The sequence below is a fragment of the Myotis nattereri genome, assembly GCF_964212035.1.
Source record: "Myotis nattereri genome assembly, chromosome: 7".
Classification (NCBI taxonomy): Eukaryota; Metazoa; Chordata; class Mammalia; order Chiroptera; family Vespertilionidae; genus Myotis; species Myotis nattereri.
In genome coordinates, this window is record NC_138082.1 from 28,207,972 (window position 1) to 28,224,863 (window position 16,892).

At 39.3% G+C, this 16,892-nt stretch overlaps 1 protein-coding gene across 1 annotated transcript in view; it reads left to right on the forward strand.

Moving 5' to 3' along the window:
- The window catches only part of COL4A3 (collagen type IV alpha 3 chain), a 120,871-nt gene that overhangs the window by 79,872 nt on the left and 24,107 nt on the right, over positions 1-16,892 (forward strand). Inside the window, exons 21-35 of the mRNA XM_081095749.1 lie at positions 49-213; positions 2,661-2,753; positions 3,238-3,333; positions 4,288-4,358; positions 5,112-5,294; positions 5,800-5,968; positions 8,161-8,253; positions 8,857-8,958; positions 11,056-11,153; positions 12,236-12,386; positions 12,723-12,836; positions 13,366-13,533; positions 14,652-14,741; positions 15,055-15,189; positions 16,742-16,840. Coding sequence (XP_080951875.1) covers positions 49-213; positions 2,661-2,753; positions 3,238-3,333; positions 4,288-4,358; positions 5,112-5,294; positions 5,800-5,968; positions 8,161-8,253; positions 8,857-8,958; positions 11,056-11,153; positions 12,236-12,386; positions 12,723-12,836; positions 13,366-13,533; positions 14,652-14,741; positions 15,055-15,189; positions 16,742-16,840 — 1,827 coding nt within the window. The remainder of the gene's footprint in view (positions 1-48; positions 214-2,660; positions 2,754-3,237; positions 3,334-4,287; positions 4,359-5,111; positions 5,295-5,799; positions 5,969-8,160; positions 8,254-8,856; positions 8,959-11,055; positions 11,154-12,235; positions 12,387-12,722; positions 12,837-13,365; positions 13,534-14,651; positions 14,742-15,054; positions 15,190-16,741; positions 16,841-16,892) is intronic.

Below are 16,892 nucleotides of genomic sequence, written 5' to 3' on the forward strand. Positions count from 1 at the left end.
AATCAGGGAAAAAACTAAAATGTAATAAATTGATTATTTTCCTCCAAGGGTCATCAAAGCCTGGCCTCAGAGGAGCCCCTGGACCACCAGGCATGAAAGGAAGTAAAGGGGAGCGAGGACCCCCAGGAAAGGATGCAGTGGGGCCTCCCGGGGCCCCGGGCTGTCCTGGTTCACCGGGCCCTCCAGGGCTGCCGGGACCTCCAGGACCACCAGGTAAAGATGCCTAACGGGTCCGTTTTGTGTACTTGGCCCAGTGACAGGTGTGTGCGAATCAGAGGCAGAGGGCTTCACTTGGAGCTTGGCCGTCAGCCTGTGTGAATCTTAGCAGTTAGCTTTCCACTGGTTTCGTTTTATCAGTTCTGTGGAAACAACTACGGTGGCATGACTACTCTGCAAGTGCAGCAAAGCTTTACCCAGAGTTCCCACAGACAGCAGAGTGAGAGACAGGGACATGAGTCATGGGGCAGGGAAGGAGTGGCAATGATCAGATTGGCCTAGGGACCAAGGGCAACTGCTTGTTCAGTCCCTGGAGACTGTCTTCCAAGAAGCTGTGTAACTTTGTCTCAGGATAACCTGTCCAGGGGGAAAGAGGCAAGAATTTATCCACCAGCTCCTACCTTTCCTGGGTCAAAGATATGCTCCCACAGCACTGGACTGCCCACCCCCCACACCTCCAGGCTGTGTTTGCCTGGCTCACAGGGCATCCCATGCTTTGGCATCAGCAGGGAAGCCCCAGAGCAAGAGGCTGTAGGTGCGCAGTATGGGCTCAAGACAAGATGCTGCCAGGTGGAGTGGGTCGGAGACCACAGAGCTGGGGTCCTCAGGATTTGAAGTGGTACCTGGAGATTCAGGTTCAGGTGTCCTTTCCTCTCCATCTCTCTGAAGAGCCACTCAGCATCTGTATTGGCTGATAGGTACATAGAACCTATGAAAATATATGTCACTCTTTGTATTTTAAATACCCTTCCTGGCAGGTGCCTGGCAGGTCTTATGATTTATCCTCAACTCTCGTAATAGCCTTAAGAATTTTCTGTGTCAGGGGCTATTTAAAAGGAAAGAGACATTTTTTATAGACAATATGATTACAAATGTAGAGAATCCAAAAGAATAATCTGGAAGACTTTTAGTATTACTAAGACAATTCAGCTAAGTGTCTGGTTATGTGAGCAATATTTAAAAAAATGAAAATGAAAGCGTTTCTTTAGGCCAATGACAATTTCAGAAATTATCCCATTGATAAAGGATATAATGTCCAAGAACAAATCTGTCAAGCTAAGGTATAGACCTATATGGGAAACAAAGCAAAATAAAGCTAAACTAAAACTCTACTACTGATTTTAACAATTCTTAGTCCTCCACGTCTTTCTCAAGATATGGGCTGTGTCCTCATTTTATTGATGGCAAGCCTGATGTGCACAGTTCTTGTACCTAATGGATGCTAAAGTCAGTATCTGGCCCCCGTACCACTCCCTCTCCCCTTGGAGACTGCCCTGGCTTGCTATCTTTTGCTCAGCAACATCTGTCTGTCCACCCAGTTGCAGCTTCAAATTCAAGTCCTGCTGACAGTTTTCACTGAGCCTGCACCCTAAACGCTCATGCTTAGCCCGGTTGTAGAATGTTTCACTTTGCCCTGCCTTTGTCAGTTTCCTCTATAGAATCAAAGCTCCTTGAGGTCAAGGACTGTGTCTTCTCTGCTGTTTTAAGCCCCATCATTTGCTTAAAGGGGGATGGAACATTGTAGATACTCAACTATTTGTTGAATTAAGTATGAAATGAGTATGAGCATGTGTTAAGCACATATAAATGTATAAATGTGTAAGTACACATATAAGTCTACATTAAGTATAAAACTGCCATCTGATTTTACTGTTGAAAGGTAACTATCCAGTCATCTTGAAGACACAGAAAACTGGATCACAAAAGGGCATTCTCTTCACAGTCAAGCAGACCTAATATAACGCACACCAAGTTCCACCCAAATTAAGTGTTTCCACTGTTATCTTGTTGCAATGACATTTTTGGCAGCTATAGGTACTGTTTTTAAATATTTAGTTTCATCAGCATTGCCTTCAACCTATATTTGAAATGGCAAGACCAAAAATTAGGTTATAGAACACAATAGTTTAAGCGAAGTCGCTATTCATGGTCACACTGCAATAGCAAATAATATGTGGAAGACTGGGAAGAGCTTTCTTGGAGAGCTGCTTTAAGAATGAGAAACTCAGTCGGTGTGAACAAGCAGTGAGGAGGAACAGGTGGCATTCTGAGTCAGAATTTTCCCCCCTTGGTATGTATTAAGCATCTACAATCTATCAAGGAGATATACGTATATCGTGTATTCAACATGCACAGAAGCACGAGATTTGACCCTTTGCCTAAAAATGCTAAAGAGATAGTCTTGGAGTAATTGGAAATAGTACAATAAGGTAAATGGGTTGCTTGTGTGATGAGAAACACCATAGAAATATCACCTGTGGGTGATGTGAAAGGAAAAGCTGATCAACACGCTTCAACCTTTCAGCTGCAGCTAACCTTCAAAGGACTCAGCTTCCAAAACAAATGGGGAAATGCATATACCATAATACATATTACTAAAATGCCTGCTAATTAAAAAAGAAAACACTTAAAGAAATGTCTTAAAAACCAGTGTCTTTTTGTAGGTAACATCGTATATCGCAAAGGTCCCCCTGGACAAGGTGGACCTCCAGGCCACGTGGGGCCTCCAGGAATCCCAGGTGTCGATGGGCGCAAAGGTTGGTTCAATCAATGGGGTTGTTCTATTACCATTCTCATCACCATCACTATCACTGCTTTTTTCTCCCTGAGGCAACAACTATCCCAAACAGCAGGCAGTCAGAGATGGCTTCTTTTCCAAAGGAATTAGCTAAAAGTGTTCCCTTATTTGTAAAGCAGCCATTTATTTAGCAGCCATGCAATAAATCATTGGCTATTCCTAGAATGTGAGTTTTGTCCTGCACTGAAAGAGAGAAACACGGACATAGTAGCTATTTTACACTAAACAGGAGTTTCTATCGAAGAGCACCTAGAAGCTCAGAGGGATAAAGTAAGCAGATGTAATGGATGAAAAGTTTTTTATTAATATGTGAAATGTCGTACATGATTTGCACCACATGGAAGAATGTTCAATGTAAGAAAGAATTGTGCAGTTGGAAACCGCCTGTCCTCTCTGCGGACGTGGTGGGGGTGTATGAGTAACCGAGCACACTCTCATTGCAGGGGAGCCAGGCCTCGTATGCACAGACTGTCCTTGTGTCCCAGGACCTCCGGGTCTCCCAGGGCTGCCAGGATTTGATGGCGTAAAAGGAACCCCAGGTACAGACAATTTGCCGACAAGTGTTTTTGCAAATACAAAGGGTAACTCACTGGATGATGTTTTCCTTGGTTTCCCTACGGCTCAAAGAATATAGATAAGCAGTAAAACCGTTTGGATTACTGTCAAAAAAAAATGTATCATGGCAAAGAACTTGCAAAAAATACATCTGAACAAATATTTGTTAATAAACTGGCCTGAAATTCATTCAAAAGGTCTTCTAAAGAAATCATCTTTACAGAGATGCTTAAATACCTATAGGAAGTTAAAATTGTACAGCAAAATGCCATTTGACAATAGATATCCGAAGTCTTAGAAAAGTTTGTACCCATTGGTCCTACAGTTGAACTTTTAGGAATTTATTGTAAAGAAAATAATTGGATAAATTTGGAGAATTAAATATCCAAAGGTATTTATCAGAGCATTGTTTACAACAGTTAAAGTTGAAAAAACAATCTAAATGTCTCAAAATAGCATTTAGCTGAATAAATGATGGTTCACCCACACAATAGGCTTATTGTGCACCCATTTAAAGTGAAGCTATAAATGTATATATTTGTCAATGTGTATGTATTTATGGATATAAAATTTTAGACTAATATACATGAAAATTTTAGCAAATACTGTCTTCTGATGGTAGATTTATGGGTGATTTTCATTATCTTACTTCTGTTCATTTTTTTTTACATTGAGCATGTATTACTTTTATCATCATAAAAATGTATCTCTTTAAAATTATAAAGACAAGAATCTTAGGAAGTTAAAATTTTTGAGCTCTTGTTTTTTTACATTGTCTCTTATCCAAGTGATATACTCCCATTCTCTTCTTGCACTGTATGTTTTAAAATAGAAATTTGTCTTTCTTTGCTCAGAAGAAAACACCCTATTTTTTTCACATACTGCCTTACCCTTAGAATTGGTGTTCAATGAATATTTACCAATTCACTGCTTTGCAGGAGGACGAGGGGCAGCTGGCATTAAAGGAAGCCCAGGGTCCCCAGGAAGTGTGGGTCTTCCAGGATTCCCAGTAAGATTTCATGGTTATAAAGCTTTAATTTCAATTTGGAGAATGGGATACTCTGGCTGGAAATATGGTTGCACCACACACAGGCTATTAGTTTAGTGCCTGGCAAAGGGCAGGCACTTTAACAGTTACGTGTTGATTGAATGAATGAATGAATGAACAAATGATGTGTGAATGAAATAATGAATTTATAATTATTTAAAATGGTATCAGAGACAGAAAGCAGATCAATGGTTGCCCAAGACTGAGGTTGGGAACAGGACTTGACTGTAAACGGGTTTAAGGGAACTTGGGGGAGTGATAAAAATGTTTTGGCACTGGATTGTGGTGTTCGTAGTATAGATATGCTAGTATACATTTATTTTAAAAATCATTGAATTGTGTTCATATTTTATATGTAAATTATACCTCAATAAAATTGTTAAAAATTTAGATTTTGATTACAATAGCAAATCAGAAAGTTATATGTGGATAAATATATTAAATTATCCAGAGATGCATGTTAAAATTTACCAATATTCTAACAGAATCTGAATTGTGATGATTATTGTATCATATTGAATTATATTATTGTGTGTGTTGCATTGAATTGTACTGTCTAGCTACCAAAAGAGAAAAAAGCTTAAAATTATATTTGTGGGCCAAATAAGTGTCTAAAAAAATACATGTATCGTTAAAATTGACATTTTCTATTGAGCTTGACACAAAAACAACTCTACCCAAAAACAATGCAGGCTCATGTCTCTCCCACCCTAGGGATTCCCGGGTGCTCAGGGTGATCCAGGACTTAAAGGAGAAAAAGGCGAAGCAGCTCAGCCAGAGGGAGAAGCGGGTAGTCCAGGGGACCCGGGGCCCAGGGGGCCGCCTGGAAGAGCGGGCTTGGATGGGATTCCTGGAACCCCTGGAGTGAAAGGATTACCAGGACCTAAAGGCAAACCGGTTGGTATCAACTTCTTTAAAACATACAATTTTCAATGTTACAACCTGGAAAATATTTTAAAAGACATTTTATGAGAAAAATTAATACAGATGGAGTATCACCTTTGTGGAAATACCTGGTGCAAATCAAAAAAAGGTTTTAAGCTGCACTGATTTGATTTTTGAAAGGTACCATTACCTGAATGTCATTTCCATTTGAACTGTTGACCAATGTGAGGTAGGTTTGAGGGGCTATTATCACATGGGTGGTACCCCATTGTCGGACATCTCAAGTGGAACTCAGGGTTCCCAGTTGATGAAATGTGACTGAATTCCAAAGGGCACAAAACTGCAGAAACCATAGGGCACCCTTACGTTAGTGATAATTCCATTCAAATGCCAACTTCTCTTTAATTCAGTACTTTCTCCCTGACCGTCTAAGTGGCATTCATATTCATGGTAATATTAATCTATGTAAGGAAATACTGGAATGAAGCACTATCCAAACATATTCCTATTGTCACAGGCCCTCCGTGGTGAGAAGGGGGACCCTGGTCCTCCAGGGGATCCTGGCATCCCTGGGTCCCCAGGACCCGCAGGACCAGCTGGACCACCAGGCTATGGACCGCAGGGAGAGCCTGGTCCAAAGGGCGCCCAAGGAGTTCCTGGAGCCCCTGGACCACCTGGAGACGCCGGTTGGTTAGTTTTCTTTCCAGTCCTGTTTTCCTGTGGGTGGGTTGATGGTTCCTAGAGCTAGTGAAGCTCCCTCAAGATCAGTGGGTGTATAGAAACTTATTCCTAAGAAGTAGAATATGTCAACTGGTAGACACAGGAAAAGAACATATAGGACATATTAGAGAAAAATCTATTTTTTCTATTACTGAGCAATTCAACTAAACTTTCCTAGTATAGTTTATATCCATTACTGACATAAATTATGGAATTAATAGATCCTAACAGATGAGTAGAAGTCAGAGTGAGCAAAGGGGTTGCAAAAAACCTATGAAATTGATCTTGAGATGCCTCTTCTAGATTTCAAGGGTCCACTAATATGATTACAAATTTGTTCTTTTTGACTCATAACCCAATAAATGAATTATAAATAAAACTTCAAAATATCTAAGACAAATGAAGAAAATTCATCTAATAGTAGTTTCAAAGTCCCGGTAACTTTGGGATCCACGTGTACTGAATGAACTTGCTAGATTCAGGAGGGATCCGATCATCAATATTTATCTGTAGTGAAGAATGAGGCAAAAGATGAGAATTACAAGTTACTGACAGTTTTTAATAAGTAATGCTACCATAATCAATTTTTACTTCTAAAGTCACTCAAAGGGTGAGACCAATGGACCAGTGGTCTCCAAATTTTTTTTTAATGTTTTTATTGATTTTATTTTATTTTATTTTATTTTATTTTATTTATTATTTATTTTTTTATTTTGTTTTAATGCTTAAAGTACTACGAAGAGTATTACATATGTCTCCCTTCCCCCCCCCCCCGCCTTGACATTCCCCCGGCCTCCCCTACCCCCCAGTGTCTTATGTCCATTGGTTATGCTTATATGCATGCATACAAGTCCTTCGGTTGATCTCTTACGCCCCCCTCCTGCGCCACAACCCTCCCCATCCAAAATTTTTTTGTAGCATCCCTCATCGTTAAAAAAATTTTGAGAGTACAACCCCATAGTATTCGTATATACATTGTATATTGTATGCTGGTATTTTTGTCTACATGTGTATGTAAAGGTTATTTTATGGAGAATATATATATATATATATATATATATAATGATGTATTTTTTTCTGTGCCTCACCTTTGAGGCTGCTATTTTAATCCAAGAATTGGCCAACCATGGCAGCTCACAGTCCAAATGCAGCTCACCACTTATTCATGCGTCATCCAAAAGCTAAGAATTTTTTATATTTTTAAATGTTTTGGGGAAAATTTTTTGAATACTATTTTGTGACAGGTGAAAATTATATGAAATTCAAGTTTCAGTGTCCATAAACAAAGTGTAATTGGCACTCAGCTATACTCATCCATTACATGTTCTTCTTGGCTGCTCTCATGCTATGATAGCAGAGTTGAGTAGTTATGACAAAAACCATCTGAACCACAAAACTGAAACTATTTTCTGTCTGGCCCTTGACTGAAAATGTTTCTCAGTCCTCTTGTAATCCATCTTCAAACCCTCTTCTATTCTTTCTAACTGTGAATCTGTAGTGAAACACTCCAATGTTCTAAAATACATTATCATCAATTTTCCCATCACACTACTTATTTTTCCTATAAATGTATAAATATATGGACAAGACTAATCACTAACATGTTTTTAATATTGGCCACTTTGGTCAGAACATTATCTCAAACCTTTACTAGCTAGGCAGGTGTTATTTTCACAGTGACACCTGAGGAAGTTATTGGAGAGGTTTGGAAATATAGCCGAACTCACAGACCTTACAAAGAGCAAAGCCAAGATTTAAACCCACATCAGCCCCACTTCATGGTTTGTGCAATATTTCATATGTCCTTCTTATGAAAACTAGTTACCCAATAAATAAGTATCCTGCCAGTATTCACCAATATTTAAGCAGAATTCATATTATCAATTCTTTTCAGAATAGGCTCCCTTCCAATAGGCCAGCATGTTGGGCTGTTAATTAAAACAAGGCATAGACAATAATAGATGCTTATAAATATTTATCAATTAAGTTAAAAAGTTCCTATGGGCTAGTCATCGTTAAGCCAATTTTGCAGAGATTATTCTTCATATTTCTTGGAATATGTCTGCAAACCCTTTATTATCCTATCATATATTTTTCCTCTGAACCAAGAAAAAGCTTCAATATGCACACTGATTTTATGATCATTAATCTTCTTAAGGCCCTAGGGGAGAATTCAGTGTTTCAACACCAGTGCCAGGGCTCCCAGGACCACCAGGGCCGCCAGGTCATGCTGGCCCCCGCGGTCCACCTGGTAAGTATCCTCTTTGCCAATTCTGGTGCCTGGCATCAGATAGCACCCAGACTTTCCTGGGAAAACACTGTCCTAGTTTTAAGGAAAAATGATATTCATTGGCTCCCAAAGAGAGCACAGGCCAGTTTGTCAGATGACAAGGCAACAGACAGGGGACTTGCTCGTGTCCTTTGAAGTTACCCAGATTATTCCCATTGGTGCTTCTGATTCTAAAAGGGAGTTGAAATAGTTACTTAAGGGGAATTCGTGAGCAGAACAGTCTTCGTGGATTTTGGTGGAGGAGCAAGGAATGGGTGCCAGCGATTACTGTAGTTCCCACAGCTTCTTCATTGGAAAACTTAACTTCTTTGCCAATATGAATGGAGGGAGACTTATATGATTTAAGATATTTAGAAAAATTCTTTTAGGAGATAAATTATATTTTCAAAATTATTTGTAGTTCCTAATGATTAGTCCACTGGATAGGAATGGGGAGGAAGTCAGGGTTGTGGTAAATTCTTTTTTAATTTCCAAAAATGTCTGGGATGACACAGAAACTTAGACATTTGGTTATAAGGCAATATAAAGGAAAGTTGCTGACGTGGATGTATATGTGTTGTTAAGGCTTCCCGGGACAAACAGGAAAATGTGAACCAGGTATTCCTGGGCCTGACGGAGAACCAGGAATTCCAGGAATTGGATTCCCTGGCCCTCCTGGACCTAAGGGTAAGTTAAAAAATTTTTAAATGTAAGGTTCATTGTGGATATTTAGAAACTATAAATATGTATAGTGAATAACATAGGAAATGCATACTATCCTTTAAAATGATGTCTTTTATCAGTCTTAAATGGGGAAAATATCCTACAATGACGACAGATAAAAAGAGAGAGTTCACATTGATTTATGCAGCCTCATCTCAATCATGTTTTTTAAATGCATAAAAATTCACCAAAGTGATTCTTCTTGATAGAGGGATTGTGAGGAGTTCTTTCTTTACTTCTGAATAGATGCCTACACTTTTTAATTTATACATTTCTTCACTTTATGCATTTCTCTTATAATAAAAAAGAATATTAATTCACACACAGCTGATTTCCCCATTCACTCCAAAATAAACCACAGAAGTTATTTTTCTTTAGGAAAAAAAGTGCTGTTTCTCATCAAAGGGAAAACTCTCCAAAGAAATGCAGTGGCTCCCCACTGACAAGTACATACACACACACACACACACACACACACACACACATCAAGTCTTATCTGAGGTGATATATGAGTAACCTCAGTCACTGGGCTGTTGCATACAATTTCAGGTTTTATAATAATTTCATGTTTTTTTCAGTATTATTTAAGGTGTTTGTTGAAATCATAATCCGAGATTATTATGCTAAGTGAAATCAACCATTCAGAGGAAGACAAATACCATATGATCTCACTATTATGTGGAATCTAATGAACAAAATAAACTTTGAGCAAAATAGAAACAGAGGTGTGGATACATGGAACAGGCTGACAACTGCTGGAGGGAAAGGGGCAGGGCAACTGGATGAAAGAAGATGAAGGGATTAGCCAAAAATCATATATACAAAATACATAGACAACAGTGTGGTAAGAGCCAGAGAAAAAGGGAATGGGGCCTAGGTAGAGGTGGGCAAATTGGGAGACAATGGGGATGGAAAGAGACTTTGGTGGGTGCACAATGCAGCATGCAGGTGTTTATTGAAGCCTGTAGGGTTTTGTGAACCAATGTCACCCAATAAATTCAATAAAATAACTCAAAAAAAAGAAATAATAATCCTTGTTTGGTGCTTTATCTCTTAAATTAATGTATCATCAGTGTTTACCATGCATCAGTTCTGCCCAAATATCGGAATATTGATCTCAATTTATGAGTATGTACTTGAAATGAAAAACCTAATCAGATTTTTCATGTGGTCCCAAGAATGTCTTTGACTGAAATTCCTTGCCAGTGACCTCTGAAGCAACCCAGCCTGGCCCATGTTTTTACTTTGTCCTTCTTGGACCCTGCATGAAGAAAATTGCCTCCTGGCTCTATCCCCTCTGGAGTCACCTTCACGAAGGAGACTCCAAACTGGGCACCAGGACTAGCCTAAGAGCTCCTGGAAACAAGAGAGTCCAAATTTCCCATTTAAACCTAATGAAGCCCATAAACTAACTGTTAATTAAAATTTGGTCAAATTAGGGGCATAAAGGAACTCTCTGAAGGCAGCTTTGCTCCACCCAGGGTTTCCTCTTCTGAACCACAGAACAGAAAAAAATGATGTGTGTGACTTCTTTCTCAATTCTCTCGCCATAAAGCAAAAGAGACAAGTTAACTCATTACGTTCAGTGGCTGCTATAGGGCATTAGGAAGTAATTCTATTGAGCAACCCATGGTGAGAAAGGTTAGGTAGGTACTGGAAATGCTTTATATCTTGATATGGGTTGTGTGTGTGTGTGTGTGTGTGTGTGTGTGTATAAATATGTATTTGGCTATATATTGAATGTAAAATATGCTTCATAAAGAAAAAGTCCGTCCAAAGGTCAACTGAGATCAGTGTTTTAAAAAAATACTGAATCAAAATTGTAGTGATGTTAAACAACAAAAATGGAGAAGGTAATTTTAAAAATTGGGAACCAATGTAATCTGATTTGGAATTGAATTTTTAAAAATTGCTAATTTAGCCATTGTCTTTTTCGTCGCTCAAACTTCCACAAAACATTTATAGCTACTTGCCTCATGACATAAGGTAAAATAAAAGAGATACTGCCCAAAATCTTTTAATAAGACTAATCATGCAACCTTTATTTTTTTTTCCCTGTAGGAGACCGAGGTTCTCCGGGAACTAAAGGATCACCAGGTTGTCCTGGAGAAATGGGAAAGCCAGGGTTACCTGGAAGTCCAGGCCTCCCAGGAGCCAAGGTCTTTGAGAATTAAAATTCAGACTGAAATGGGGAAGAGGAGGAACAATTACAGTTGGCCAGTTAGGATGTTCCTGCCACTCAGGATGCTCTGTGTAGAAATTATCAATATACTTGTAAATGATAAAACAGATGAATTTTTTTAAGTTTTTTTTAACTATTCCTCCCTTTTAGAAAGGAAAACAGAAAGTGTTAAGACAGGTTTGCCTTTCTATTTCTTCCTTAACCTTCAGAAACATACATATTTAAAATGGGAGAACTTGCCCTTACCCGTTTGGTTCAGTGGATAGAATGTCGGCCTGCGGACTGAAAGGTCCCAGGTTCGATTCCGGTCAAGGGCATGTACCTTTGTTGCGGGCACATCCCCAGTAGGGGGTGTGCAGGAGGCAGCTGATCGATGTTTCTCTCTCATCGATGTTTCTAACTCTCTATCCTTCTCCCTTCCTCTCTGTAAAAAATCAACAAAATATTTTTTTTAAAAAAGAAAATGGAAGAACTCTAGAAAGAAACGTGGATAGTTATGAGAAAACACAAGCATAGAGACATCTAGATTGTTACAGAAAATCCCACAGTATTATGAAAAAGTAGGGGATCTAAAGAATTATTATGCATAAATCTATAGGAAAGTCAGCAACTAGAGTTGAAAAAGGAGAGTTGATAGAATGGTGGTGGCTGTGAAAAAAGGTAGTTAGGATCTCCATAATGAAGATGTTATCTTCAAGTAAACAGCCCTAAAGACAAGCCAGTCTCTATGTATAAAAGGCTAAGTGACTGACCGTACGTACATCTGACAGGCTAGTACATATGACGTGCACTGGAAATTTAAAAATAGATGCTGACTCACACATGTGTGATACATATAAAGCTCCCACAGGTGCCAATCACACGTGTGTTTTAATTTTATAATACTATATTATATATACTATTTTGACATGTAGTTTTTGCTGTAACATAATTACCACACGAATCTTTCTTCTAATTAATTTCCTTTCAATGTGCATGAATCCATGCACCAGGCCACTAGTAGTCAATGAGTATCTAGAAGCATTACATAATAATACTAACACCATTTCTGTGCCACAGGGAGAACCAGGACGAGCCATGCCTGGAGAACCAGGAACACCAGGTTTTCCAGGAGAAAGAGGCAATTCTGGGGAAAATGGAGCAATTGGACTCCCTGGACTTCCAGGTCTCCCTGGAATTCCAGGAACTGGAGGGCTTGATGGACCACGAGGTACTTTTCTCCACTGTGAGCTTTGCTAAAATGCAACAAATTGAATGTGTAGGTGCTCTAGGGGGTCAAGAATTCTCAAACAAAGTTCTAGATGAATAAATAGAATCTGTGGGGCTTAATTATTTCTCCACTCAACATTGTTGCTCTACCTTTGTTCCTTCTTCCCTTCTTTGTTCCTTCTTTCCTTCTTAATGAGTGTTCTCTGTACTAAGACATATTAATGATAATAAATATTGGCCCAATTTAGGGGGGGCGGTTACAGGAGAATACTTGGGATAGCAATTCTAGGACCTTGGATTTTGGCCCCGGAATATATTCTTGGACTCTCTTTTGCAGGGGATCCAGGGAAGCCTGGACCACCTGGAGAAAAAGGACTCTCAGGGAGATGCACAGAGGGTCCCAGGGGACCCCAAGGACTTCCAGGCTTAAATGGATTGAAAGGGCAACAAGGTAAGAGCAGGGCCTCAAAACCAGTCCTAGATGGGCAAGTGGCCTGGGACGCCTGCTCGGTGCTTTGCTGTTTAACTCTGGAACTGTCCAGCAGCAAGTCCTGACCACTGCTCATGGGAACTGGTATGAAACATAAACCTTGCTGTCATGGATTTGTTACAGTGAGGACTCACGCATGGTGAGTGGCACTGAATGTGTTCTGTAAGTTCAAGACTAAGGCAAAGTCATTAAGTGCAGTCCCAGGATGTGCCCGCAGAACTAGAAAATAGATCTAAATTTTACATTTTTATTACTACAAGAGTCATTGAAACAGAGAATGCTAAAGCCAGAAGAGATCTTAAAAATTTTATAGGAGGGGACATTAACCAACCAATCAATCCATCCATCCGATGAGGATGTGTTTTATTTAGCCCCAAATCACAAAGCTAAATATTTACAGCCGTAAAATATTTCTGGAGTCGGTGGGGAAAGCACTTGTGTGTTCATTCCTTTATTTCATTCATTCATTCATTCATTTATTCACATATAGGCAAAAAAGGTGAAGCAGGACCAAAGGGAGACCCAGGGATTCCAGGTTTGGATAGGTCAGGACTGCCTGGAGAACCTGGACCACCAGGAATGCCAGGTCATCAAGGCGAGATGGGACCACCTGGTCCAAAAGGATATCCAGGAAACCCAGGATTCTTAGGGCCACCAGGTATTTTCTTCTGCTTTTATTTATTTATTTTTATTTTTCAATTACAGTTGACATATAATATCATATTAGTTTCAGGTATTCCACTGAAACTAATGATTATTTTTGCTGTGTAATCCTTTTTATATGTTACTACTAAAATAGATTTGCTAGTATTTTGTTGAGAATTTTTGCATCTCTATTTACAAGGGAAATGGGCCTGTCTTTTTTCTTTTCTTATGATGTTTCTTCCTAGTTTTGGTGTCAGGGTAATGCTGGTCTTATAGAACAAGATGGGAAGTGTTCCCTCCTCTTACATTTTCTAGAAGAGTTTGTGGGAAAGGTATCTTGTTTTAAATGTTTGGTAGAATTCATCAGTGAAGTGATCCAGTTCTGGGCTTTTCTTTGTGATAATTTTATAAATTACTAATTCAATTTATTCGTTTGTTATGGGTCTAAACAGATTTTGTATTTCCTCTTGAGTCAGTTTTGGTAATCTGGGTATCTCTAGGAGTTTGTCCATTTTCTGTAGTTTATCTAATTTGCTGGCATATGGTTATTCATAGCATTCCTTATAGTACATTTTATTTCATCATTGTGTTGACAGTTAATATGTTTCGGAAGAATATTCCAATATTCTCCTGGCATGTAACCTCACTGACCTTTCCTCTAGAGAAGAGCATAGGTAACAACTTAATCTGCAAGTTATCCTTTCATTCATATGATTGAGCTGTTATCACATGTCAGCACTGTTCTAGGCCCTAGGGACATATCAATGGACAAGTTCCACCTCTGACAGTGAGTGAGACAATAATAAATACATTAGTTATAAGTTCAACTCTAGACAACAGCTATGAAGAAAATAAAATGAGCTGTTGGTCTTGGATGGGGAGGAGGAATAGTCCAAAACATAAACATATTCTATTCTTATCCACAAATGTGATCTGCTACCAATGACTTCCACATACATGATGTAATAAGAGACTGGTTACTGACCCATCTCCTAGACAATTATGGTTATTTTCTTATTTACAGAAACCATTCCTTCAGCTCCCGCTTTTTCCTTCTAAGTATAATTTATTTTGTGGAGAAAGCACTTGCTTTTCTCATTCTGAATATGCCTTGTGTTACTGTTTCGACAGGTGAAAGAGGAACCATTGGGATGATGGGCTACCCTGGCAACATTGGCCTTCCGGGGCCTCCTGGGACCCCAGGCTCCCCAGGACAGAAGGGTGAGTGATGGATGAGCTTTCCAGTTACGAGGCAGAAGGAACAGCAACATAAGTGATGTTTTATTCTCTGAGGGGAAACTAGTTCTGAGGAAACCATGTATTTGATTTTGCTGTTTCCTGTTTTCCTTTTTCCCATTTGAACGGGATCATTTTTTTCCCTACAGGCTGTTTTAGGAAACTATTTATGAAGGTCTCAGCACTGTCAAGTGTTTTGGCTTGTTTGTTTTGTTTTATGGTAAGCATTGTTAACTTTTGCATCCTTACGAGCTACTTAAAGAATTAAGGAACTGCTGTGGTTACTCCTGTCTTACAGGTAGCTTTGGAATCCCAGGGGCGAAGGGTGAGAGAGGACCCCCAGGAGCCAAGGGGGAGAAAGGAGCGAAAGGACTTCCCGGGCCTTCTCAAATAGCTCACTTAAAGGGGGACAAAGGAGAACCAGGCCTCAAAGGTACAGCCTGCCTTACGTTTAGAACCAGAACATCAGAGCTGATTCTAAAACTGAGAATTATCCAGGCAAGCCCTTCCAGTTGGCAATTGAGAGCAGTGAGGGCCAGTGTTTAGTGTCCTGTCCACAGTCCCATAGCCAGTTGGTGGCCCAAGCCTGAACTAGAACTGGGTCTCATGTGCCTTGCACGATAATATGATGCCTCTTTAATGCATAACTCTTTATTTCTAAGTCCACTCTGCATTTTGGTCAGCTGTTTTTAAATTTTCCCTAGTCAGTTTTTAAACTGTAAGTCTCAAAACCCCTATTTGCCAAGTAAGTTGAAAAATAAACCCTTAGGAAGTTCCACATAAAAACCTTCCCTGCCTGAAATAGAAACCTCCACCCCACATTCCACTATATTCCATCAGCCGTCAGGATTAAAAAATCATCCCAAAATTGCTTCTCATGCTCAAAATCCTTTGGAGAAGAGTGTTTTATCCATTTTAAGAAAGCCTGCCTGTGGTCTCCTTGACCAATTTTAATCCCAAGTAATTTTAGAAAAAAAAAAAGAGAATTGCTGGGTAAAATGAAATATTTGCAGATTAAGCTTTCATAGCAGGGAATAATACAGAAAAATGTACATCTTCAGTGGCAAAACCATATTGTGTTGAGTAATTAGTAATACATTTTGAGAAGTGGGATTGTAGTCAACAAATATTTTTATGCTTATAACATAAGGATGGATAAAGATTTGCTTAACAAATTCTGCACAAGGTGCTGTAGGCCTCTCTAATTTAAATACAACCCATTTTTGAAATCTTAATTTCTCAAAGACTCAAAGGCATCCACTGCAAATGGATGAGGTATTGAGGGTGCAGGTAAGCACAGCTGTGGCCCTCTCCTAAAGGAGTCTGCAGGGGGGACGCAGGTGTATGTATGAAAAGGCAGTGAGTAATATTTTTGATCTGGAAAAGAGTGTGATCAAATCCATGTTCTACAAAAGCAGGACAGCGTCGTGGGAAGTTTATGAGTTCTCCCACCTGTGGAACTGGGTTCAAGTCCCAACACTACTACTGATGGACAGGGCGCCTCTAGCTTAGTCCGTTGACTTCTTAGGCCAGTTTTCTCATCTCTGCACTCTATCTGGGGAGGCTTGAGGATAGACTGAGATTGCCTGCAGATTAAATAAGATCAATAAAAAGAGAATAGTGTCTGTCATATGCTAATTAGTTAATACACCATAGTTATAATAAATGGACTGAGAATGGGATAGTGTAGATACAAACATAGTCCTCTGGCATCACTAAAATAAAGCAAGAAGAAGTTATATTTAGGCCACTAATTCTTATAATGCTTGTTAATTGCTGGTTTTGTTTGAGAGCTAACTCATGCCAGCTACTGTGCTAATATTCTCATTTAATCCTGTTTTTAAAAAGAGGTAAGTCCACATTGGCCCATTCTCTTAATAAATATCCTATATCCTATTATAACAATATCACATCAATGTTAATCAGGATGTGGATAACTCTGGTAAAAACCTAACCTGTATTTTTAATACATTGTTTAACTTTAGGGTTTACAGGACAGCCGGGTGAGAAAGGAAACAGAGGCATTCCCGGGTTACCAGGTTTAGAAGGACTCAAAGGGCCACCTGGACCACCAGGACCATTAGGTACAGTGGACTTGCTAATAGAAATATCAGGCTTTAAGTTTCCCTAAATCTA